Genomic DNA, 26,103 nt, shown 5'->3' on the forward strand with positions numbered 1-26,103 from the left:
GAGCCAGGCAGACGAGAAGCCCTTTAGTTAGATACCATACTTTCCACTCCCAGAATTCCTGTCCCCAGCCACCGGGAGATTCTGTTGGAGCTATCCAGCTTTCTGATAAAAGTTCAACTTTTTCCTTTTCCCTTCTCTTTCAGAGGCCGGCCGGAACTAAGTAGCCTCTTCTGGTTCAGACTCTTTCTGGAATTCCCCTCACCACCATGGCCGCTTAATTCAAATGGCATTGCTCTCCCCTCTGCCAAACACACACACAAACACACACACACACACACACACACACACACACACACACCACAGAGAGAGAGAGAGAGAGAGAGAGAGAGAGAGAGAGAGAGAGAGCGCACTGCCAGGACTGACAGCTGTCTGCCCTGAAGTTTTCTCTTTTAAATGCTAATAAAATCATCCTCTTTGAATAAACTTGGGCTTTGCTTGCCTTTCAAAGTTTTCGTACCCTTTGATTCTTTAGTGAGTGAGAAGATGAGCCCATTCCTGTACCCCTAGACAGTATTATTGGGGGATGGGCAGGGAAGGATGGAAGAGGATCCTGGCAGCTTATTGGCCAGCCAGAATAGCCAACACAGTGAGCTTCAGGTACAATGAGAGACCCTGGTTCAAAAACAAGGTAGAGCTGGGAGGTGGTGGAGCGCGCCTTTACTCCCAGCACTCAGGAGGCAGAGACAGGCAGATCTCTAAGTTTGAGGCCAGCCTGGTTTACAGAGCAAGATCCAGGAAGCCACGGCTACACAAAGAAACCCTGTCTTAAAAAAGATATAAAAACAAAACAAAAAACACAGTGGAAAGTGGTGCGGGACAATTCTGTACTGAATTTAAATTCAGCGTTTTAAATAAACGCTGATTGGCCAGTAGCCAGGCAGGAAGTATAGGTAGGTCAACCAGACAGGAAGTAGAGGCAGGGCAATGAGAACAGGAGTATTCTGGGAAGAAGGAAGCTTTTTCCCTAGTTCTGTCCAGACACTGAAGAAGGAAGATGTGACCTGTCCCACTGAAAAAGGTACTGAGTCATGTATGTGGCTAACATAGATAAGAATAATGGGTTAATATAAGTTATAAGAGTTAATGGGAAACCTGAGCTAATGGGCCAATCAGTCTTATAACTTATGTAGACCTTCTGTGTGATTCTTTGGTACCTAACGACTGTGGGACCAGGGCAGGACAGAAACCCCAACTAGCAGGCCCTCATGTTACAGGAAAGCAACAGAGGAAGACACTGAGGTTCTGCTTTGGCTTGTGTACTTGCTTACACACACACACACACACACACACACACACACACACACACGGCAGGGGATCACTGGACCCACCTAGAAAGCCTGCTACAGAGAGCAGGAGAAAATCAAGTGCATTCCTGACCTATGGAGGAACAGGCTGGCACAGTCGGGTGGCAAGAAGCAGCCAGACTAGAGATGACTGAAAGTTTTCTGACTTGTAGTAAGAAAATGAAATCTGCTTACATTCCCCATCAGCACTCCCAAGAGCAAGTGATACTACTAGCCAGCAAGGGGCAGTGGCAGAGAAACACATGGTAGTGGTGGTGGCGGGGAGACAGAAATCAGGAGCTGTATTTTGAACAGACTGACTGCTATCCAAGTGAGGACACTGAAAAGATTGGGGGCAGGAGGCTGGAGATGAAGCGGGGGCTGAGTAGGAAGGTGTAGCTGGTGGTGTGAAGCACCTGGGGAAAGCTGAGAAGTTCAGGTCTGAGTTCTGGGGTACAGCAACAGTGAGCCAGACAGGAAAGGGGCATAGAGTTGAGCAAGAGAGCAGAGAGAAAGAAAAACAAGAGGATGTGATGTTCAGGAATCCAGTGAGGAGCTGTCAGCTGGACCAGTGATGCTACCCCACTGTGATTGATCGCCATGCCAACAAGGCTAAAGACGAAGGGCAACCGAGAAAGGGAACATACATCTGACCACAGGCAGCAGGGGAGGAAGGGGGAAGTAGAGCCCGGCAATGGAGCTACTGTGGAGAAGAGGAATGACAGACGGACGGACGGACGAACGGACACGAGGGTGGTGAAGAGAAGGGACTGCATGACAATACAATCCTCTTCCTGAAAGGTTGATGATGACCCAGAGGAAGAAAAAAAAATGAACCTGATTAAGGTCAGAAGTGAGAAGCCAGCAGCCCTACACTGAACTACGGGCAGTTAGGGAGTCTGGTGGATGTTATGACATAGAGTGCGGGACCCAGGGCACAGCTGCCCTATGTAGTGATTCCCAGTAGGTGGCCTCAGGAAGTTTTTGTTGTCCTCTTACTTGTCCCGCTATAATGAGCCTGCCCTGGTGACATCCTGGTCTATAGTTCACCTGGGCTGTTCTGAAGGTTAGGATGCAGGCAGGCCAGTCAGGTTACACAAAGTAACCCATGGGCTGTGTGGATGTAAAAGGGGAAGATGCCTTAATAAGGAACTTTCCATTACTGAAGAAAAAGGAAAAGAAATGTAGCTTTTCATCATGAGTATGGGGGAGAGAGTTTTAGAATTCTGGAGAAAGAAGAATCTAAAATCTTTTCAGAGAGAGAGAGCTAAGGATATGTATTTGCTTTGCTGTCAATATGAAGAACTACAATTTTTTTAAAAAAGGATTTAATGTATGACTACTTTACACACATGTACCATGTGTGTGCCAGGCACCCGAATGTGTCAGAAGAGGTGTCAATCCCCTAGAACTGGAGCCACAGTTAGTGTCAAGACACCATCTGGGTTCCAGAACCAACCTGGTCCTCTGCAAGAGCAGCAACTGCTGAGCCAATGCTCCAGCCCAAGGACTATGATGTTAAAAATAAGAATAAAAACACCAAAATTAATCCAGCCAACAAGAGGGAGCGTCTTTCTACTTGGCCTCCTCTACTGTTCAGGGGTGGAGAACTGAAGTTAATTGGGATTGCCCATTTGCCCAGAGGTTGCCTGAGAGGGCAGGAGAATCAGAGCTGATGACTGTATATGACAGTGTCTGGGGTAGTCCAAGGCCAAGGAAAAGCCAAGAACCAACCCGATGACTTCTCAGGTAAGTGTATTCAATGGCTGTGTATGAAGACTGGCCATAGAGAAGACGAGGAGCCCAGAGAAGATGTGTCGATGATTACTAGGGGTGGGGACACAAACGTGGGCAGTGGTGCCTATCTGTTCACCACCATGGGCACCATCCCCTTCTTCAAGAGCAGAGGTTCTCAACCTTCCTAACGCTTTGGCCCTTGAATACAGTTTCTCGTGTTGTGCTGACCCCCAACCGTAGAATTATTTTTGTTGCTACTTCATAACTGTAATTTTGCTATTGCTATGAGTTGTAATGGAAATATCTGATACGCAGGATGCATTTTCACTATTACAAATTGATCCAAAGGGGTCACCACCCACAGGTTGAGGAGCACTGTTCTAGCAGCCATGCATTTGTTAATTCTGTATTTAGAAACAGCCTACTGCAAAGGAATTAGTTTCTTTAAAAGTAAAAGAAGCATATTACATCTTTAATTATGTTAGATTAAAAAAGACATGGCCAGAAAAATCAAGCCACTCTTGAAACCACTCTTCGGAAGCAGAGCAAAGGAAGACGATGACTGAAGAATTCCTCAAATAGTCATCAATAACATCTGTGCTGCACCTCTGTGCACAACCGCTGCTATCAGGTCACTGCCCCATGAGTGGCGCTAATATTAGCAGCAATCCCCACAACTGCGGACAAACCATCTGTCTTTGAGAGTCCCACAGACACGACACTGGTGGCCTCACATGGCTCACAGGAGGCACACATGGCACAGAGGCACAGGCATGGACTTAGGGGGAGCCCTGGAGGCCCCACACGGTTCCCAAGAGGCACACATGGTACAGAGGCACAGGGATGAACTTAAGGGGAGCCCCAGGGAAACTGCCAGCCCAGCCCAGCCCAACACAACTTGGCAGCCTGCAGCAGTGCAGAGGAAAGACGCCGGGCCATAGCACAAGCCACAGAAGATCTAAAGACACATACCTCACGGCTAAGTCCCTCTGCGATGGGGTCAGTTCTTCATCCTTCCGAAACATCCCTGAGGGTCAAAAAGAAACACCTATGTGAGCTATGTTTTCTCTTTAGAGTGGTACTTGTCTCATCTGAAATCCATGCTGTACTCCATGTGTGGACCCAATGATCGTCTCTTTCTTTCTCATACTGACACAGATTAGATAACTGTGGAGTCATCTCATGATCCGTTCCACCTTGCCCTGTACACACTTAACACATACAGGGAAATGAGAGTGACCAGTCACTTCCTTTGAAGGAAATTATCCAATTAGACAAAATCTCCCAAACGAATACATTTTCACGTATAGATCTGCTATCCTTACTAGAAATGTTTTCAAAAAGAGCCATTAAAACTCCTTAAGGATCTCAATGACTAACCCTCGGTGCCAACGGCCAGTAGCTCAACACAGAGCAATGACGGTGCTCTGGTTCTCTCACAACATCAGCAAATAAAAGCGGAAACAGGTGCATCGTCTTTACACATCTAGTTTGTCTTTCATCTCAATCAAGAGGCTACCGCTACAGCTAACCAAAAGCTTACGGATACACATGCCTTAAAAATATAAATAGATGGATAAATACTAGATACTATTTAAAGACAAATAAATAAATAGATAAATAAAAGAAAAGGAAAAAAGAAAGAAAAGAAAGAAAAACTAGACACAATTTAAAGACTAAAGGGAGACTGAATTAAGAAAGCATTTGTAGGAGACAAAACAAAACAATAACAGCGTCCAAAGACGTAAAACTCAAGCCATTAAAAGACACTGAGATAAATATACAGGGACAAAAACTAGGGAAAACAATCTAGCAAAAGAAACAAAGACAACCGATTAACATACAAACTGTCAACTTCATGATTAATTACAAAAGCACAATTAGTTAAATGTCTGGGAGGCCAAAGCAGAATAGCAAGTTCAAGGTCAGTCTGGACGGCATCATCAAAGAACAAGGGGACCTAGACTGTTAGAAGAACAAGCCACTCCGTTTTACACAGAACGTCTCAAGTCTCAATTATGTAACACACACGTTTGAATAGATGATATGTGCACGTAAGACAGATGAGAGAGTTACAACCACTTTAAGACACTCTGAGAGCCTGTTAGCACTGAAAAAGAACAGAAGAGATAGTCTCCCTGCTGAGAGGCCCTCAGTCTAGTAGGGAGAAGGATCACGGAGGACCACTTATGTTTCTGTAAACTGACAGAGCAAAGACTCGGGGAACGTTTCTCTCCTCTCATCCTAGACACCCCTAGTCTAAGGAAATAATCAAAAATGTCACCTGAAATTGTGGCCAGGACCATCAAAACCCCATGCATAATGGCAAAAAAACAAAACAAAAACCCCACTTATACACCCAATAATGAGGGAAGGAAGTGTCATTGCACACCTATTTTTGACAACAATGAGGAAGAAAAATCGGGCTGGAGGCGTGACAAGGCTGCCCTGGCAGAGGACCCCTCATGGAGGCTTTAACACCAGTCCCAGGGGTCCTGGCGCCCTCTTCTGGTCGCCACAGCCACGGTACACACGTGAACAGACAGAAGCAGGCCAAACACTCATACACTAAAGAAATGAATAAATAAATGAATAAATAAATAATCTATTTTTAAAGAGAAGAAAACTAAACCCAGGCCTATGAGGAAGCCAGTGGACAAGACAACTATGATGGGCTCTGACCCTCAGAACCACGCGGCCAGAGGTGGGATTCTTTAGTCTCCTCCGAGTCATTTGTACTTCCAAGTGCCCTTCAAGGGGCATGTGCCCACTCTCTGGAACCGTACAGAGAAAACAAAATAAAACCACAAATCCCACTTAAAAGGAGAACACGAGGGGAACCCCGGAGGACCTCCTACCACTCTCAAGGCTCTCTTCCCCACAGGAGACAGACGACCCTTGGGGCTACCTAAGGAAATAAGGCCATCAGTGTTCTCTTGAGAACCCCCTCTCCCTCCTTCCCTCCCTCCCACCAGGAAAAGAGCGGGTAAGCAGTCATCTGTGATGCCAAGCTTTGCTACATACAAACTTTTTGTTGTATTTGGTTTTTTTTTGTTATGTTTTTTAATTTCTTTAGAGATAAAGTTTCTCTGTGTAGTCCTGGTTGTCCTGGAATTTGCTCTGTTGGGATTAAAGGTGTGCACCACTACTACCCGGCTTTTTTGCTGTGCTTCATTCAGTATTTCTCTGTGTGTAAAAATGCTCAATCATGCATGACAGGCCAGAATTCAATGTCCAGTGTCTTCTCCCATTGTTCTCTAAGTGAACCGACATATCATTTTGGCTAGACTGGTCATCCAGCAAGGCCCAAGGATCCTCCTGTCTCCAGTACCATCATCACTGGAGTTACAGGTGTATGCTGCCATGCCAAGTTTTTGGTGGACTCCAGGGATTTAAACTCAGGTCCTCATGCTTTGACCCAGCGAGCCGTCGTCTCCCTGGCTCCTTTGTAAGCCTTCTGCAGCATTTCTAAGTGTTTAGTGTAGTGTGGGGCTTCTCTGCCAGAGTACCCTGCTATGCTGACCCAGGAGGCTATTATCATTTTAAAATGCAAACCAACCAAGGAAAATAAACATGTAACTTAAAGCAAACCATATTTATAGACTAATTCTGTCTATGTATACAGGCCCAGCCTTTCTCCACAGAGAAAGGCTCAAACTTTGGGTACTCAGAAATTGGAGATCTTCTAAAACATTAAATTAAGATATCATGTTTAAAGCTAAGAAAATTAATATATTGGGCAGTGATGGCGCACGCCTTTAATCTTAGCATTTGGGAGGCACAGGCATGTGGATCTCTGATTCTGAGGCCAGCCTGGTCTACAGAGCGAGTTTCAGGCCAGCCAGGGCTGTTCCACAAAGAAACCGTGTCTTAAAAAACCATAAATAAAAAAAATATGACTATAGTTCAGCCTAAAATAGAAATCAGACTCGTATATTCCCTTATCAAGTACAAGCACCAAGCTAGGCTGTCTCAACAAAACCAACAAAACAAACGACAACAACAAAAAACCCACCCTCCTCCCGCCTGCCAGGGCGCATATCCGTTGTCATGACCAACACAGTGCCAGGCTGTGCCATCCTCACGAGTCTCTCGTACATGACTTAAAACTAGAACAGCAGGGGAGGAAACTGCATTCTGTAAGGGGAGCAAGATGTCTCAACACCACACCTAGAAGTCATCCGAGATAGAACATCCGCTTCCTGAAGCCACTGGACTGGCAGCTAAAAACCCAGCCACTGGACGGGAGAGGTCCAGACCCACCGCCCGGAGTTCACACAGACGGCAGCTGTTGCCCTTCCTCAGCAGGTCCTGCCTGCTAGCATGACCCACTGCCGGTGCCTGGAGCTTGGCAGGCACACAGTACCTACACCAAGACAAATGTTCCTTATGCCGCGACTGTTTGTGCCAACACGGTTTACTCTCAACATCCGCTTCCCCACCAGGAATTTGTAACTGCTAGGCACTGGTGTCAGCTTGCCTAGCTCCCGACAAGCACTCTGGGTCCTAGGTCTAAGGAATTTCCTGGCAGAAGATACATCACAGGTGTTCCCATCCTTGCAGCTGGAGATAGCCAGTGCTGTCTCTGACGCCACTGTGGGAAGCATGCTCCTGGCTTCTTCTAAACCTCACCCCAAGTACTTCTGTTATTCACTGTTTAGAATCTTCATGAGAACAAACTGTAGCCAGGGCAACACCGCATGCTGAGACCATGCGAGGCACGGGCTTAAAGTTCTCACTCCTGACAAGCAGGTCCTCTCCTGTAAGAGTCACTAAGGAAACAGGAGGCTGGAAGAGTTGGTCGAGCCCTGAAGCATGAGGTAGAGGGTAGCTGCTCTGCAGGAGGACGTCTGGTAGGATGGGATGCTCCAGTTCACAGGAAGAATCCCATGCGAAGCTGGCAAGGCTAATCAAAACCTGCTTGCTAAATCTATTCCAGAGACCAGATAACAAATAGGGCCCTGCTGTCTGTCCTTTTGGTTCCAAGTTTAACATACACTGCCAGCGGGGGCTTCTAGACATGTTCCTCCATCCTCACCCCAGGCGGGACCTGTCGGTCAGTGTGACAAGTGGGTCTCAGCACCTAAAGACAACTGGGTGCTCTGATCTACCACATCCATAGCATCCACTTTAGGACTACAGGACCAGGGTCTGAGAACTTCTGTCCATATCCCTGTTCAGAACGCAAGGACTACGAGACGTGTCCACGGACTGCCATGCACAAAAGGACGCTCCAATGTGGGCCTGGCTACAAACATAGAGATGAGAAACCCAAAGCGGGGGCAGAAGAGGTGGAGTGTGGGTCTCCTCAAACACCCCATGCACATGCCACCGCCTCTAGAGGCACATGGCCAGGAGGAGGTGCTCTGCTTCAGAAGGGCAGAAAAGAGAGCTGTGAACACACGGGGATTAAACATGGACCACTGACTGTGAAGGAAATCTGTCCCTTCTGTTCATGTCCCCAGACAACGAAGCAGTGAGCAACTTTGGGGAGAGGAGGACAACTCCTTCCGGGCCCTTACCCCAGAACTATCAAGGCTGTGCCCTGCCCACAAGTGGGGACTGGGCTGCGGGAGGGGTGAGTACAGGATTAGGGGGACACACGTGCAGGGACAGACAGACAACTTTGCTCAGAGAGAGCTGCTGCTCCTTGTTCTGAGGAACCCAGTCAACACCCCAAGGAGTCTCGATTGCTGACATTTCCCATACCCACTTATTAAACATATAAAATGGGTACATATGTGGATTAAATGTCTGAAAACATGTGTGTATATGGATGTAAACACAAAGTGATAGAATTGGAGAAACATACAAATTTCAATACAAATGTAAGACAAATAAAATTAGGATTCAAACTTGACTGAAACCAAAGGTCCGTTATATGGGTCATATGACTATTTTTGCTTTTTATCATAGAATTGAATTAAAAATCAAGAGAAAACATGGAACTTGGGGTGAAGCACAACTTAATAACCTTAAACAACACTGTCTCTCCCTTCCTTCCCCTTCAGAGTTAGGGTAATAGCTCACACCAAAGAGTATTCAAATAGGGTTCTTTGCAGTGATGAAGAATTAACTTCCAGACTCTTACCGTCATGAATCTCGAAAGCCAGACTAGTGATCTTCTGCGTAATGATCATCATTGGGCTGTGACGAGACAAAAGCAGATATTTTAAACGGAGGATGTCACAATAACATACACGACACAGGACACAGGCTCGACCCTGATTACATGACAATAAAACCTCAAGTTTCTATCGTATCAAAAACTCGTGGGGGGGTGGTTTAAGAGCTAACAACTCTGGGGTCTCCTGTTTTCAAAAAGTGCAAGAGAGAAGAAATCAAGGTTTTCTTTCTCTGTGGCTTTAAAAGCGATTAAAAGGAGGGCCCTATGCCTGAAAACAATCTTCTGTGAGGCAGCCTCCAACTTATGCATCCTAAGATGAGAGTCTGTGGGTCAGAAGTGCAAGGACTCCAGATGTGGCCAGGTAGTGACTAAGTGCCTCCCCCAGCCTCCCCTGGGCCTGATGCCCAAGGCCGAACATCAAAGAGAACAGAAGATGCCTGAGAAAGGGGGAGATGAGCAAAAGCTAAAGGACTTTGGATGAGAAGGGTAAGGGGCGCGGAGCCAAACAGCAAGAGGGAGATGAGAAGAAAGAAAGGGGCAGGGTGCCATTTCCATGCTGAAAGCAGGGCACGTTGATGGCAGCCACCCAGAACCCAGAAGCCTACTGTCTGCTAAAGAAAAGAGAAATTGCCTTGTACATATTACAAGAAATAGCAGCGTTTCTCCTACGTCTTGTGAGAATTCTAACTGAAAGGTTAACTTGTAGAGGAAAACCAAATCAGCCAAATAAAAACTGTACTGCATCACATGCCATCCTGCGGTACACTCACTCCTACATTACAACCCACCAGCTCACTGCATTAAACCCTATTTCCCCCTGCATTACAACCCAACCCTCACTGTTATATACCACCCTCACTGTGTTACACCCCACCCTACATCACACCCCACCCCTCACAGCATCAACTTTCAGATGGTCGTTTAACTTTCTAAAATGACAATAAACTCAGAAGTTACATTTGCCAACAGGCAGAGATTGTGCTCCGCATGCTGAGAGAGCTAGGACTCTCACCGCATTGTCTTCTCAAAGTCTCCCAAAGGACCCCACGGAATCACCCTCACGGGGTGGCCAGGGTCAGCTGGTCTTGAGGAGTAAAGGCTCAGGATCAGGCAGGGAGGTTCCACACTCTCCCAGCAGATGCGCTGCCTCCCAGTGCGAGCACACAGGGGCACGAGGCTTGGCTTTCCACAGCTCACTCTGGATGCAGAGCCACGGCTGTGCCCTGGAGAGTTCAGGCTCTGAGGGGCAGGGTCAGATGAGGGCTGCTCTCCGATTCCCTGTGCTTGAGAGGGAAAGGGGTCTCTTGACTCCCTTAAAAGCCAATTCTTAAGGTTACCTAGAAAAATCATGGCTCAGCCGGCCTAATCTCCCAGGTTGCTCTGCACACAGGGCATCCTTCATGTCCTTGAGGATTATACATGCCCTGAGATTTACATCTCCTAGGGGGTTGGGGGGCACTCATTGGTCTCAACCTGCCTGATTCTCCTCATAGGGAATTATAAAATGCCATTCAGTTCGAAACTCGAATCCCCATGCCATGTAACTAAAACAAATTGATAAAATAAGCTAAATTTCTGTAATACAAATACAGAGGCATATCAGCCACAGGTATTATATATAATACATCTGAGAGATGCAGTATATGTTTGCAACTATGATGTCCTTATAGTACCCACTGAGCATGTGCAGCCTTCATGGAACTTCTTCTCCATGCGGTGCAAGGATTCTGAATCTCACAGAACCACATCCTGGTCTGGGAGGCTGAACCAGGCTTAGGTGCATAGCCGACTCCAAGGGTTACATATCTTAGCAAAGAAGGGAAGAAGGTGAGGAGCAGATGCCAGATGCAAATGCTGCCCGCCCCTGCCCTACTCGAGCCTTTCTTCCCGGAGCCACTCTGCAGAGACAGTTTTACTGCCCTTCCCAAGCCTCAGCCACTTGGCTCCAAAGATCCACGGGGCAGCTCCTATTAAACATCTCCTCTCTGTTCATTCAAACACAGGCTGCCCATAGTACACGTCCTGCTGCTTTTCTCCCAAACCATAATAATACATGATAAATAACAAAACCATCCCTGAGTGTCCCTCCCAGATTGTATCTAAATTCTTTTATTCACAAGATAAAGACCCCCAAAGAGAGAACCCCGACTTCCCCCCAGTACCACTGGTGACCATCCACCCCATGTGTGGCCTTTGGTTTTGGGGAGTGGCAGTCCACTGCCTCTGGCTCACCCTGCTCCCAGGAGCACAGTGAACACAGGACTGCAGACAGAAGGTGTCAGTACAGACTGCAGAGGAGGGTGCTGAGGATGAAGATTCAAAAGAGGGCTTGCCAGAAATGCCAGAAGGGATGAACGGATCAGAGAGAGTTAGGAATCTGGAGAGGGGCAGAGGTGGGCAAACTCACCACGGAGATGAGTGCAGCTGGGAGACCAGAGGGATGATGGGAGTGGAAGCATGGAATGGAGCGAAGACAAAACCTACACCCTCTCCAGGCAGAGCCTGCCTTACAGAGAAAACACATTGGAGAAACCAGCACAACACTGTATCAGAGAGGAGATGCTGGTCTCCCTCCACAGCGCACATTTTACGAGCATCCCTTCAGAGCAGCAAGTTGTGACAGTTTTTAACTGTTGATTTTGTAGCAAAGGGCATTCCCCAATACCTAATCCCTCCTCCTGTCCCAGAGTCTAACTTAGCCTGCCAGGCGGTGGGTAAAGAACCTGTCTATCCTGGAACAGGCAGGGAAGCAGCCCTAGGGTGCCAAGGGAGGCGTCAGGGCCTGGATGGGACCTCCTCCATCTTCTAAGTGACAAATCTCTGTGTTGGCGTGAGACTGCCAGAAGGGAGGAAAACAGACCACCACTACTCAAGTAAATACGTAATTTACGGGACAGTTTCGGCTACACAAAGATACTCCTCTGAACTAAGGGATTTTTTAAAAAAGACTTTTTATAAGATAAAAGACTTTCCTTAATATAATAAATAAGTCTTATATGTATGAACATTTGTCTGCATGAATATATGTGTGTGGTGTCCAGAAGGGGGCGTAAGATCCCTGGACCTGGAGTTAAAGATGGCATATGCTACTACGTCGATACTAGGAACTGAACCTGGGTCCTCTGCAAGGACAGCAAGTGCTCTTAGCCTCTGCGCCATCTCTCCAGCCTCTGAACGAAGGCATAAAAACACAAAACCAAAACCCAAAACCAAAACCTCTAGACTTTCTGATATAAAAACAATGAGAAATTTTCTAAGTATCCATTTCTCTACAAAGAATGAGAACAGAATAATTTGGTTTTATCCTAAAGTAATTCTCAACTATAGCTGACGCTAGTAGAAAAGACAGGCTTAAAATAAACATGCACGTTCAGCACGGTCTCATTATCTCGGAAGTGGCTACGGCTGAACTCAAACGATGCTTGTCTATTATTGTCCCAGCAACTACAAGCACCCACTTGCTGCCAGGCCCTTACTAACAACAGAGACAAGCCACTATGTCCCTGCACTCAAATCACCTTTATGCAAACAAGCCTCCTTATCCACAAGACCCATGGAGACCAGACAAGTCCCACCTGTCCAACACCAAACGCCGGTGGGATGTGAGCCCAGTTAAGGCCACACATGGTCTGAGTCACCTAATGATTTACGGATTGTCTCGCTCGGAAAGATAGCGCCTAATGGGCATCTACAAAACACCAAGCCTTGTTCTAGGTCCAAGCTTTGACCCCGCTGGAGACACAATGAACAATGCAACCTTACTGCTGTCGCAGGACTCACTGGAGAGAGACGAACAGATCACAATCTGCCAAGTGCTGCACAGGAAAATGGAGGGGGGTACAGATGAGAGCTAACAAACACCCCAAGGTGACATCTGAATGGCGATGACAACTGAACGACGGCCTAGGATAAGGACATTCAGAGGAAAGAACAAGGTCACAGCCTGAAGACAGGTGTGTGACTGGCCTCGGAAGAGCAGCAAGGAGACTAGTGTGTGGAGGACAGGACAGGGCAGAAGGCAGGCTTCTTCAAGGGCTATGGCTTTGACCTAACAGACAGAAGGACTGGACGGCTTGGGGTCAAGAGCTGACCTGGTTTTCTGTGGAACATTTTCGACTCTGAATAGGTTGAGCAAAGACCATCAAGTACAAGAAAGCAGGTGATGTGGGGAAGAGAGAAGGTGGCTCAGACCAGCACAGTCAGACTACACGTGCCTTCTCAAGCCAGTGGCAATTTGGTATATTTGAGGCAAGGTTTGAGGTCTGATACCACCAAGGTTTCTGACAAGGGTAACTAACTAGAGAGTTGGGGCTGCTGGGGAAGGGACACAGGAACAACAGGTGAGAGGTTGAGTCGTCCATGTTGAGTGTGTTATATGCAAGAAGCTGACTGAACAATGGGTAGGGATGTGGGGAACAAAGCAGCTGGATATATGGATCAAAGCTCACAAACGGGGCCAGTAAACTGGCTTAGTGAGTAAAGGGGCCTGCCACCAAGCCTAATTGCGTGAGTTCAATCCCCAGGTCCCACGTGGAAGAAGGCGAGAACTGATTCCTGCAATCTGTACTCTTTGACACATACACACATACATATACACACAACAGACACGTGCACGCACATGTGCACACTAACAAACGGTGATAAAAAATTTAAACTCATAAATCCTGACTTTCATCGACCATAGTGGAAGGGGGAACAGTGACTGACTACAAAGTGGGGAGGATAATGACCCTGTGTAGATTAAGTGACGTAACATCACCAATACTTTACACAGCACCGGAGACACGGGACATTCTACCAAAAACCAAACCTCTCTCACCGTGACACAGTCACAGTGTCACCGACAAAATTCCTGGGACCGCTTCGAGCATGAGATGTCGAAAGGACACAAGAATCAAATGGGAAGTGCTGTTTCTGCAGACTAAGAGACATACTACTGCACATACACAGTGGTCACACACACACACACACACACACACACACACACACACACACTCACACCCTGTTTACCTTTCACGGTTCCCATTTTCGACAGTCAACCATAGTCTGAACATATAAAATGGAGATCTTTGGAAACACTCCCATGTTTTACATTTTATGTTGCTGTGTGTAGCATGAAGACATCTTGTGGGTGCCAGTCTGTCCTAGCACGACCACAGTCACTCTTTCTCCAACCCACCCCGTGGCATCCGCTGCCACCCATTACCCCTCCAGCAGCCGTCTCCGCCTTCAGATCAACTATCACAGCCCCCAGCGCCTGTGCTTAAGAAGCCCTTGACAAGGGCCCTGAGGTGTAAGCGCCATCGTTCAGCTATGCCAAAGGGAAACTAGTTTTTTCTGTGGTGTGTAAGTTCAAGTTGGCTACGTGTGTGTAGACAAACTGTACAAACAGGATTACTACTGCCTGTGGCTTGCGGCATCCCCTGTGGCTTGGGACACAGCTCCCGTGGATAAAGATAAAGGGGAGTTACAGCACATACGTTAATGAATGATATTTGGGTACCGAGGGCCAAGGGGGAGTGCCCCAATCATTTCATCTGGGGTTTGAACAAGCAGAGATGGTTGAAAGCAGAGAGGAGACTGGTAGGGGCACCGAGGAAGAAATCGCTGAGGAGCCTGGGCTGGCTCTGCAGACCTAAGGTAAATAAGTCTTTCTGCCATGTTCGACCATGCTGCCATGAGAATCAACTCAATCAGCCGCAGCACTCAGGACAACTGAGTCCCACAGCTCCCGTGGTGACAGGACCGGCATTAGCAGTGAGGCAGGATGCTTCCTGTAGTCAAATGTAGGTCAAGGGCCGGGAGACACTCCCACAGGAAAAAAACCACCAGAACGGGAAGGTGCAAAGTCTCGGGTGGTGGACTATTTCATATCGTCCTATTTACACACAGTTACCGGGCACTGTGTGGGGAGGATTATAACAAACAGCTAGCGGCCTTCATGACTCATTTCGCAGAACATAAAAACATGTCTAAAATTAGACTCTGGACTCGAATAAGGCTGCTCAGGATGGAGAGACAGAAACGACAACCACACCTGCAGCTTTTATGCTACGTCTGTCTCTGCCCTTGCTGTAAGAACTGGCTCCCACAAAAGCCCCTACCAAATGCATCACACATACTCAGTAGGCCTCCACAATCGGGGGGCGGGGGGGAGAGTGGGGGGATGGCAGGCCAGCTGGCAGGCCACACCCATCGAGCAGGTGATATTATATGCCTAGCTGTAAGACACAGCCTTGATTTGAATGGGAATTACTCTACATGAACCCCTTCCGTGTTTGCCTTGTGGTGGACACCCTGAACGATCCCTTTGGCAAGACAGATCCAATTCCAGTGAGAACGTGCTCTCGCTCCCTGCCATTTATTTAGTCACAAGAGGCAAAGGGCTTGTTGTATTCACTATACCGCAAGTGTCTAGTCCAGCAACTTGAAGAAAGGACCCAGGATGTCCCCCCTGAGTTATGATCCCACCATAGCTGTTCTGCACATGACCTTTTATTTATATCGTTAGGGTGAAGGGCATGGGAGTCACGTGAGAGGACAACTCCCAGGAGATGCCCTCTTGTTCTACCCTGGCGGTCCTGAGACTCAAACTCAGGCCTTCAGGCTTGAGGGCAAGCACCTTTACCCTCCGAGCCATCTTGCGAGCCGCGCTGCTCTGTATTCTGATTTCTAGTCTCTATCCCAGTTCCTAGACTTGCCTCCTTGCTGTTTGTGTATGATGGTCACTGCCCTTGAGCAGGTATTCTTTTACCTTTGTTTCATTGTGAGTTGGCTTCTTAAGGTCTCGCTGTACTCTAGCTGGCCTGGAATCTGCTGTGTAGACCATACGGGCCTCAAATCTGTGACCATCCCCCTGCCTCTGTCTCCTGGGTCATTGGGATTACAAGCGTGGTCTGCCATGCTCAGATTAAGGCAAATACTGCATTAAGGCCATGGGTTACCTTGAGAAGAATTACTGGATTTGACTATCCTACCTGTAACAAGCATTTCAAAACTTTTTTTTTTTTTTTTTTTTTTTTTTTTACTAAAAAGGCCTTTTAGACATGTGAAAATAGCTTAGGAAGCCTCTTATAACCAAGGCTGCACTCGACAACCAGAACCCAGTGACGTCACTCGCTCAAGATAACCAGACATGGTCCTAGACCCCATGATGCCCACTGGACAATCCTAAGCAGAGACCAGGAGCAACCCTCTGCTCTGCACATCTGGAGTGACCCCACCTTGACCTGCCCTCAGCAGAGTCTCCCCAGGACCCTGACCTTTGAATCAGAGACAACTGTTAAAGACTGGACCTGACCTTCAGCTAAGCTGAGTAGCACAGGTGAGCAGCCTTGGGGAGACAGGCTTAGGATATAGTTGGGAACTCAGAGTATGAACTTTGGGTGATGACGTTAAGCATGACAAAATATAACTTTTGTTATAGCAACCATAAAATACAACTTTTGTTATAGCAACTATAAAATACAACTTTTGTTACAGCAAATATAAAATACAACTTTTGTTATATCAACTATAAAATAAAATTTTTGTTATATCAACTATAAAATACAACTTTTTTATTTTTGTTATATCAACTATAAATCATAACTTTTGTTATATCAACTATAAGACATAACTTTTGCTATATCAACTATAAGACATAACTTTTGTTATATCAACTATAAAACATAACTTTTGTTATATCAACTATAAAACATAGCTTTTGTTATTCTAACTGCATGCATTCCAACTTCTTGCTTGCAATACTATCTATACACAGGCAGGCTGTTTCTCAAGCTCGTACCCTGAGTAAAGTTTTATGCTGTCTTCACAGGGCCCAGCCCATTTCTTCTTAGGCAAATTCCTAGACACTTCACAGTTGCTTTTGAAACAGGATCTTCTTTTTTCTGTTACATTTTAAAAGTTATTTCTGATAGGAAGACTAATCATTTTTATGTTTTTCTTGTATCACCTTTTTATAGCTGAGGTGAGACCTCACAACCTCAGGGACTTTCTTTCTAACTTTTCTATAACTAGAAACTTCTAGTGAAAAGACAGTCTTTATCTAAAGAAATCCTGATCCTAACATTATACGGGGATGGACGTGGACTCTCTCTCTCTCTCTCTCTCTCTGTCTCTCTCTCTCTCCCTCAGATGGACTCAGTCTCTCTCTCACTCTCTCTCTTCCTCGCCCCCCTCTCTCCCCCTTACCCCTCTTCCTTTCTCTCTCTCCCCTCCCTTTCTCTCTTTACTCCCCTCACCCCTCTTTCTCCCTCTCCTCTCCCCCATCTCTCTATGTATCTCAGTTCTCCCATGCCTCAAGCAAGTAAATCTGTCTCATTCAGGAGATTTACACAATTCCTCAGCAAGGTCCCAGGCCTCCCTTCCTGTGCTCTATCTAGACATCGACTCTTTGAAGAACAATGACACTTGTCCTAATCTGCTTCACAGGACGGACTTCTCTGTCCCTTTCTGTTATGGAATAATCCTTGACACTGTGTCAAGTTATTTCACTGGGATTGGTTTAATAAAAAGCTGAACGGTCAATAGCAAGGCAGGATTTGGGGGCAGCGAGGACGCTGGGAAGAAGGCAGAGTCACCAGGAGAAACCAGACAGACACAGAATGAGTTGGACACACAAAATAGGATAGAGGTTAAAAAAAAAACTCACATGGTAGAACATAGATCAATAAAAATATGGGCTAATTTAAGCTATAAGAGTTAGTTACAAACAAGCCTAAGCTATCGACTGAGCTTTTATAACTATAAGAAGTAGCCACATCATTTTTTTGTGAGCTGGAGGCCCAAAGAAAACTCTGCTTACACCTAGATGTCCTACACCTGAGGATCCCCACCTCCTGAATGGGAAGCACTGTCCAACAGCTGGCTCTTTTTCTCCTATGGCCACTTTAAAAGAGCAACTTCTTTGTCACAGTTGTGCCAGGGCAGCTTACTTCAGTTGTTTCAGTTCTGCACCTAATCTCTATCAATTCACCAATAATAGTCAAAGGATTCCTCCCAGTGGCTAACACTGGGATTATTATAAACAGGTAGTCTATCTTTAAAATGCTACACTGTCTTTTCTTCCCCTATAAACATTTAAAATTATATCAAAATAATTAAATTATAAATTTCAACAAAATACTGCTAAAGTCACATCATAAATAACTTTGAAAAAAGGAATCATTAAGTTCTTCCTAGAAACTGTTCTCTAGCTTGTGGGCCCATGTAGTAGCTTAGGCTAACAGACTGTAAGCCGACATGAACTCTCTCTGATCTGGATCATTAATCCCCACCCACAACCAAATCAGAAGGTTCCAGAGCACGGGTAGGAGGTGGTGCCAGAAGGAACGTATCTCCTTCCTGAACAGCCTCCTCAGAGGACTGTACCGTGAGAATGAACCTTCACGTTAATCTACTGTGAAGACACACTTGTCCTGACAAGGCCCTCTGTATGGCTAGCAGAGAAAGACGTTACGGAAGGGGCTGGAGAGCAGTAGATGACGGAGAGGAGAAAGATAATGGCTAAGATCAAACTGAAGGAGGACTGGGAGGGTCCGGGGAAGCGGAGTCCCTCAGGAGTGTCGCAGTGCCAACATGCACGGCGACGCAATCAATTCAGTTTGGCTATGCTAACGTGCTGGTGTTTTAAGAAAAAAATCTGAGAAACGTTATCTCGAATGAATATAAATATAAACCAGAGAAACCCATAGGAGATGTGAGTAGAACAAGAATGGAGGATCCAGGGTCCCCACCGCTTGACACCCCTGGGACCCACACACACAGAGCCTGGATCCTGGGGCTCCGTAGAACGGGGTTAAAAGCCACTGGATGACATGGTCAGCTTTGGGTGGCTATTCCAGCAGGGGTCTGCTTTCTACATAATCTCTTAGTTCTACAACTAGCTCCCAACTTCATCCCGCCATGACCACATGTGACCAGACCCACTTCCCCCTACTCACACCGAGCCAACTGGGTGCTGATTCTGCTCTGCAACTTTTCTTTAAGAATTTCTGTTGTTAAAGATGGGTGGCTGGCTGGCTGGGCAGTGGTGGTGCACGCCTTTAATCCCAGCACTTGGGAGGCAGAGGCAGGCAGATCTCTGTGGGTTCAAGGCCACCCTGGTCTACAAGAGCTAGTTCCAGGACAGGCTCCAAAGCTACAGAGAAACCTTGTCTGGGGGGGGGGGAGAAAAAAGCAAAAACAACAACAACAACAACAAAAAAAAGATGGGTGGCTAGTCTGTTCCTTACCCTCCCATTCCAGGTGTGGAGTTCATTCCACTTGACTCACTTCTTAATCTGATGCTGTATCTTTCTTTTCTCCTTTATTAAAAAAGTGTATGTCATCTATTTTGGGATGTTATTTTAGGACACAACTTGCTCTCCTCCGAGCCCATTTTTTAAAATATACTTTACTCTTACTGGGAAGAAAAAGATACCTTATCCTCTAAAATTCTCCCTTGTAATTTTTTCTCAAATAATTTGGCCAATTTCTACTGTTAGTTTTTTTTTCTACAGAGATACTGGTTTTTTTTTTCTAATTTGCTTATCATTAAATTGGACATTTTATTCATTTTGAGACTGCCCAGAGGTGAAAGGCTGAAGATGACACACCTATCTCGGACAGTGGAGAAAGCCAAGAGGCACTGATGTCAAGTGTGAAGTCTTCTGCTGCCCACCTGGGCCTCACACGGCAGGACGTGCTTCTTTACAAAGACAGGAGCTAGTTAGCTCAGGGGCAAGAGGCTGCATTTCTCTCCTAACAATCATTCAGTCTCCTTACAAGATAATGAAACCTGTCCAGTGCCAAGAAGGAAATAATCCCCTCTGAAGAAACAAAAGCCAGAAGTGATTTCCACTACTCTGTAGAGGAAGAGGGGGAGAGGAGGGGAAGGAAAGAAGGGAGGAAGGGAGGGAGGGAGGGAAGAAAGGAGGGAGGGAGGGAGGGAGGGAGGGAAGGAGGGAGGGAAACAGAAAGCTAAGTAGCAAGAATATAGCTTGGAAGGGGCTGACTTTCTTTCTTTTTTTAAATTTATTTCTTTTTATGTGCAATGGTGTTTTGCCTGCATTTATGTCTGTGTGAGGGTGTCAGATCCCGTGGAACTGAGTTACAGACAGTTGTGAGCTGTCATATGGGTGCTGGGAATTGAACCCAGGTCCTCTGGAAGAAGAGTCGGTGCTCTTAACCTCTGGGCCATTTCTCCAGATGGGGGTAGGGGGATGGGGCATGGGGGAAAGGTACGGCTGCCTTTCAATGCTTATAAATGCTTGCGGAAATTCCTATTAGAATTAGGAGCCACTTTGAATACCAAAAATGCCACATGAAGAGTCTAACTGCTCTATGTTTAGAAGGTTTATATAAGGCAATTGAGAAGCACAGGGATCTTTGTGACATCCACGGTATTACACACGTTCAACAGCCCTCCATCAGAGGTACTAAGAGAAACTACAATCTGTACTTTTCAACCACTCTGTTAGAACAGATAGAAGAGGTCACTGAATCAAATTTTCATCTTACCCTGAAAAATCAGCAGAATATTGTCCATAATCAAAGATATAGACTCTAGTAATCTGACACACTGTGAGGTATCCCAAAGCAAACACAAAACAACATCTGTAAAACAAAAATAAGCTGGATTAGTGGAAACGTTCATTCCGTCAGAGGACACATTGTACAGAAACTCACTGATTCACAGGGCTCCATAATTACATAATAGTATTAAGTCGATCCTACAAATACCTTGACCTAACAGATTATGAGAACTCTCTCCTAACATGTGGATGGTTGATGAAACGGACCACTGCTGCCATTCAATTTTATTCTGAAAGACAGCCACATATAAGATTACATATGTGAAAGTCATGAACACAAGCATCGAAAGACATGATTACTGGTGACAGCTTTTTTTAATTGATCGGTTACTGCTCCCATAGACCTTACACAATTCTTCACTAGATTCCCTTCATCTCTTCATATGTGTGCGCACGCGTCTGCACGTAGGTGGACACATGCATGTGTTTGTGTGATTACGGAGACCGGAGGTCAGTGCTGGGAATCATCCTAGATCATCTTCCCGCTTCCTGAGGTACAGTCCCTCAGTCAGATCCAGACCTCGCCAGGATGACTAGTAAGAGCCAGCTTGGTCTGGGGACCCCTGCCTTCAGAGACTGAAACTGTAGGCAAGCTACCACCACGCCCCCCCCCCCCCACGAGTTCTAGAGAAGCTGACCTCTGGCCAATGCTTTCCAGCAATTTTATTTGATTTTTTAAAATGTGCCCTCAGTAGCCTAAGTTCATACCCTTTAGAGTGAATCGGGGGTGCTCACCCAGAACTGGCTAGAGACTTTACAGGCACAACCAGCTAGTGACTTTCCCAAACTCAAGGTGCTCAAGATGGTATTACAAGTGAACACAGTGTGGAAAATGAGCTCGTGTATCCACGGAAACCCAAAAACCACATCCTAGAGAACGTAACTTCATATAAGACAAGGGCTGAAGTTCAAATTCTCAGGGTAATAAACATGTCATTAGTCAACAAGTCAGGAAGGGCAGAGAAAGCTAGGCCTTCCTCATGCGAAGACCATTCTAGATGGATTAAACAGTCAAATTCGAAACCATACCAAGCGGGAATTACAGCTAAATATTCAAAAGTAGCTCTCAAACTGGAGGGTTTTCTAAGCATTCAATACAGAAGCAATCAAAGGGGGAAAACACTATCTATTTGGCTAAACTAAAACTTAGAGTTTCTCATGTACATGATTCAGGTGGCTTTATGAATGAGCTCTTTAAAGCTCTGAAAAAAAGAAAATCTGGGAGAGAGGAAAAAAAAAAAAACTGGGTGCGGTGATGTACACATTTAATGCCAGCACTCAGGAGCGGAAGCAGGTGCGTCTCTACGAGTTTAAGTCCAGATTGATCTACATTAAATAGAAAGACCCTGTCTCAAAGAAAGGAAAAAGAAAGAAAGGAGAGCATACTAAATCCAGTACTTATTTAATAAAGTTATTTCAATCAATGTCAGTGTGTTTTATAACTTCAAGTAGGAGTTTATATAGGAAGGCTAGCAGTATTAATCATCATAATGATGAATCAAAAAGATACATGGGCATTTGCAAAAACTTCAGTCAAGCCGGGTGGCAGTATTTGGCTGAAGCATGAAGACTTCAGGTTCAGAGGCCTGCCTCATACTACACAGTAAACTCACACCAGCTTTGACAACGTGTAAGATACCATTGTAAAATAAAAAGTAAAAGTGCCAGGGACGTGCACAGCTCAGTGGGAGGGCACATGCTTGCTAGCATGCATGAGGTCCTGGGCTCAGTATGACTCTGTAAAGGAGGGGAAAAAAAAAACTCAATAAAGAAAAAAACTCTTAGCAAGCTGAGGGGTAAAAAAATGATGTTTCCTCAACATTAAAATGTCTAAACATAAACACGACGCTGGGAAGATTACTTGCTATACCAGCAGACAGACCCAAGATCAGTCCCCAGAATACACGAGAAAGCCCAGCATAGTGGTACAGGCCTGTAACCCCAGCACAGGGGGAGTCAGGACAAGAGGACCTTTTGAGCTCAGTGGCCAACCAGGGTAGCTGAATTAGAGAGCTCCAGACTCTGTGAGAAACTATGTCTCCAAAAAATTAGGTGTTGGGGGCCAACTAGATGGCTCAGGAGGTAAAAGCACTTGGCATGAGGTCTCTAGAACCCACGTAAAGGAGGTAAGAAAACCAACTTCATAACAGTGTCCTCTGATTCCCACATATGTACTATGGTATGACTCCCGATCATATAACACACACACACACACACCACGGACACACACATGGACACACGGACACGGACACACACACATGGACATGGACACACAGATAAGAACGATGTGGAGAAGAAAGACATTTATCTTTTATCTCCACATGCACAATGTGTGCTTTTGCACACATATATGCACATACAATACGTATGTACACACACACATTCACGCACACGTGCACGCACACGTGCAGGCTCTTGTCAGTCCTGAGATAGTAGTAACTCTTAAGGAAAGAACAATCAGGAAGCGTGGGGTGGGAAAGAAGAGAACCATGTGTTGGACGGCCTCACTTTACTTGTAGATTAGAAGACTCGGTAGTAGTAAATTCTGCTCCTGTTAAATTAATTTCTAAGTTTAGCATCATAATCCCAATCATAATCCTAACAATGCCTTTGGTGGGGGTGAACCAGCTGATCTTCAGGGGGTTCTAGCTAACTAAATAAACACGTGCCAGGGAGGCTCTGCCCCATTCTAACGCATAAAAAAAAAGTGCTGCGAGCATTTAAAATGTAGCATTGTTTCAAAAATAGATCAAAGGATTACTCAAACAAGAGACAGTTTAAAAAGACTCACTGTCCAACTGTTTATGATAACACTGGCATGCTAAACCAGGGGCAAGATGAATGAGGTTTAGTGAGCCGAAACAATAGCTCTCTTCTGAGATGGCTCCCCAGTGCACACTAGACACAGGAAACACCAATCAGTAAAATATGAAAAGATATAAATGTAAAAAATAATATGCAGAGTCAAACAATAAGATAAAAAAGAACACCTGGAGAAGGGACAATCACATAAGCACAAAACACATCAGACATTTTGGTACAATGAATTACGAAGCATTACATGATAATGTAACAGAAATCACCTAGTATGCAAGCTAGGTTAATGTCCCTAACAGAGAACTTCCAAGCAATAAAAAACAGATGAAGAAATAAAGTGGAAAATAAGAATGATAAGGAGCAGATTATATAAGAAAAATGTAACCATCATTTATTTAGGAAAATAAATGAGATTCAGTCAAGCAGCTGTCAGAGACAACTTGGAAACTCACAGCAGGCTGCAGACTGTGTTCAACACAGATAGAAAAAGTCCAAAGAGGGTATAACTCAGGCTGGACAACACAGACAGGTCAAGTCTAAAGTGGGTAATACACAGGCTGGACAACACAGACAGACAAAGTCTAAATAGGATAATACTCTGGCTGGACAGCCAGACAGGTACAGTCTAAAGTAGCTAATACTCAGGCTGGACAGAGGACTCGGCTCTCATGCTTTTTATTTTTAGCATCTTTGTCTGTCTATGTATCAATCAGTCTATCTATTGTCTGTCTATTGCATAGGGGGGTGTGCATGCCACTGTGGACATTATAGGATCACCCCACCCCCAGTTTCTTCCTTTTTAATCAAATTCGGGGTTTTCCTGTGTGCTAGCTGAGCATTCAACCAACTGAGCCACACCGGTCTGAGGAATAGAAATTTTAGAGTCTCTTAAGCACATAATTTTTCAGCCTACATTACCATATATCAAATATATGCCATTATACTAAGAATGCAAAGAATGCATGTTACATAGTGCTTGAACTGACAATTTCATGTACTTATTTCACCTAATACATTAAGGACAAAGTTGTGGTATATATCCTGCAAAGGTCTGCAGTATAATTGTGGTAATACTATACAATGATACAATACTGTGCAATTCCACCCAACTCTACATTCAGAGATTTCAGTTCCTACCTTACTAGGGTGGAAGAATTTGTGGAACAGAAACTGATAAGATAAACCTGGTCATTAAAACCAAGATTATCAACTCTAACCTCCAGAAAAAAATCTTATCCAATGTCTGGTTTTATAAACATATTCTTATTTGTCCACACCCTGCTCACTTGAGTATTACAATGGCTGCTCTTGTCTTACAGCAGCCTTAGAAGCCTAAAATAATTACTGTCTCATCCTGTTAAAGGAACTTTTGCTGACGCTAATTAAGGACTAAATTGTAGGTGGAGATAGTAATAATTCACATTAAGTTTTAATTAAAAGTAGCAGGATATCAGTCATTGTGAGGAATGACATCACCACCACTACTTCATTAGCATATATGTCAGTCAACACTCACTTTAGAATGACATTAGCACATCATTAACATGAGCAGCTGCTTTACTGATCTAGATGGTAATTTAGCACCTACCTGTAGGCAGCACAGCAGGCCTGCAACCACAGGTTAGTTATAAAAACTTTGGCACTAATCAATGAAAGCATACCATGGGAACTATGGGCACAGAATTTACAAGCACGTGGACTGGCCATTCGCTGTCTGTATATTATATACTACACATCCGCTAGATTCATGATTCTACAATAAGCATAGATGGCACTAGCTATTAAACTGATTCCAGCTCCCGATCCAGACACCAAAATCCACAGGGGGCAGGTCCCTTATGTAAAATAGCACAGGGGTTACACAGAAGGTAACCTGGGGCGGGTGACTTACAGTGGCTAACGCAAGGTAAGAGACGATAAATGGCTGTGCGCGGGGGAATAACCAGTCTGTGTATGTTCAACACACATGCCATGTTTTCCTAAAGTTTTTCTGGCCACAGTGTTGACCGCACAGATGTGGAAGCCACGGAGAGAAGGCTGGCTGCCTGTTATATACCTGTTCTCCAGAAAGCTAGTTAGTCATGAGACACGGGCTGACACTTTCTGATGACTCACGTTGCTGGGTTCCTGGAAAGTGGTTAGTGCAAGCTGAACTCATTATGATGATAAAACACACCCAGATTCTGGGACTGGAAAGGCAAAAACTGAGTAACTTGTTACCCCTATTTATGGATTATACTTTTGCATGTTATCGTTGGATATATTAGGGGAGATGAAATGCGTTCCTCAGGTTAGCTATGTGTTTGTTTTTAAACTGACTACTGGAGAGTTTAAAAGTACATCTACAGGTTTCTTTCTACTGGTGTACTGTGTTATGTCTTCCCAGAAAAAAGGCGGTGAGGCTGAGCAGGCTGCATGGCTTTTCTCTATCCCCGCATATGGGTCTGGTGACAGCTGCAGGCATGGCCTTACGTGTTCGGGGCAACACACAAACTAGGAACACACAGCCGAGCAAGAGCCCCCGTTTTCCTGACACTGCCAGGCTACTACACAGGCTCTGGGC

At 45.4% G+C, this 26,103-nt stretch overlaps 1 protein-coding gene across 2 annotated transcripts in view; it reads right to left on the minus strand.

Moving 5' to 3' along the window:
* The window catches only part of Mboat2 (membrane bound glycerophospholipid O-acyltransferase 2), a 123,233-nt gene that overhangs the window by 16,083 nt on the left and 81,047 nt on the right, over positions 1-26,103 (minus strand). The window contains exons 4-6 of one of the 2 annotated variants that reach the window (XM_085690834.2): positions 20,650-20,745; positions 9,112-9,167; positions 3,993-4,047 (exon numbers count right to left, since the gene is read on the minus strand). In XM_085690834.2, coding sequence (XP_085546960.1) covers positions 3,993-4,047; positions 9,112-9,167; positions 20,650-20,745 — 207 coding nt within the window. The remainder of the gene's footprint in view (positions 1-3,992; positions 4,048-9,111; positions 9,168-20,649; positions 20,746-26,103) is intronic. The other variant, XM_085690835.2, reaches the window with a different exon arrangement.

This window comes from Myodes glareolus, chromosome 6 (assembly GCF_982192425.1).
Source record: "Myodes glareolus chromosome 6, mMyoGla1.1, whole genome shotgun sequence".
In the NCBI taxonomy this organism is placed as follows: Eukaryota; Metazoa; Chordata; class Mammalia; order Rodentia; family Cricetidae; genus Myodes; species Myodes glareolus.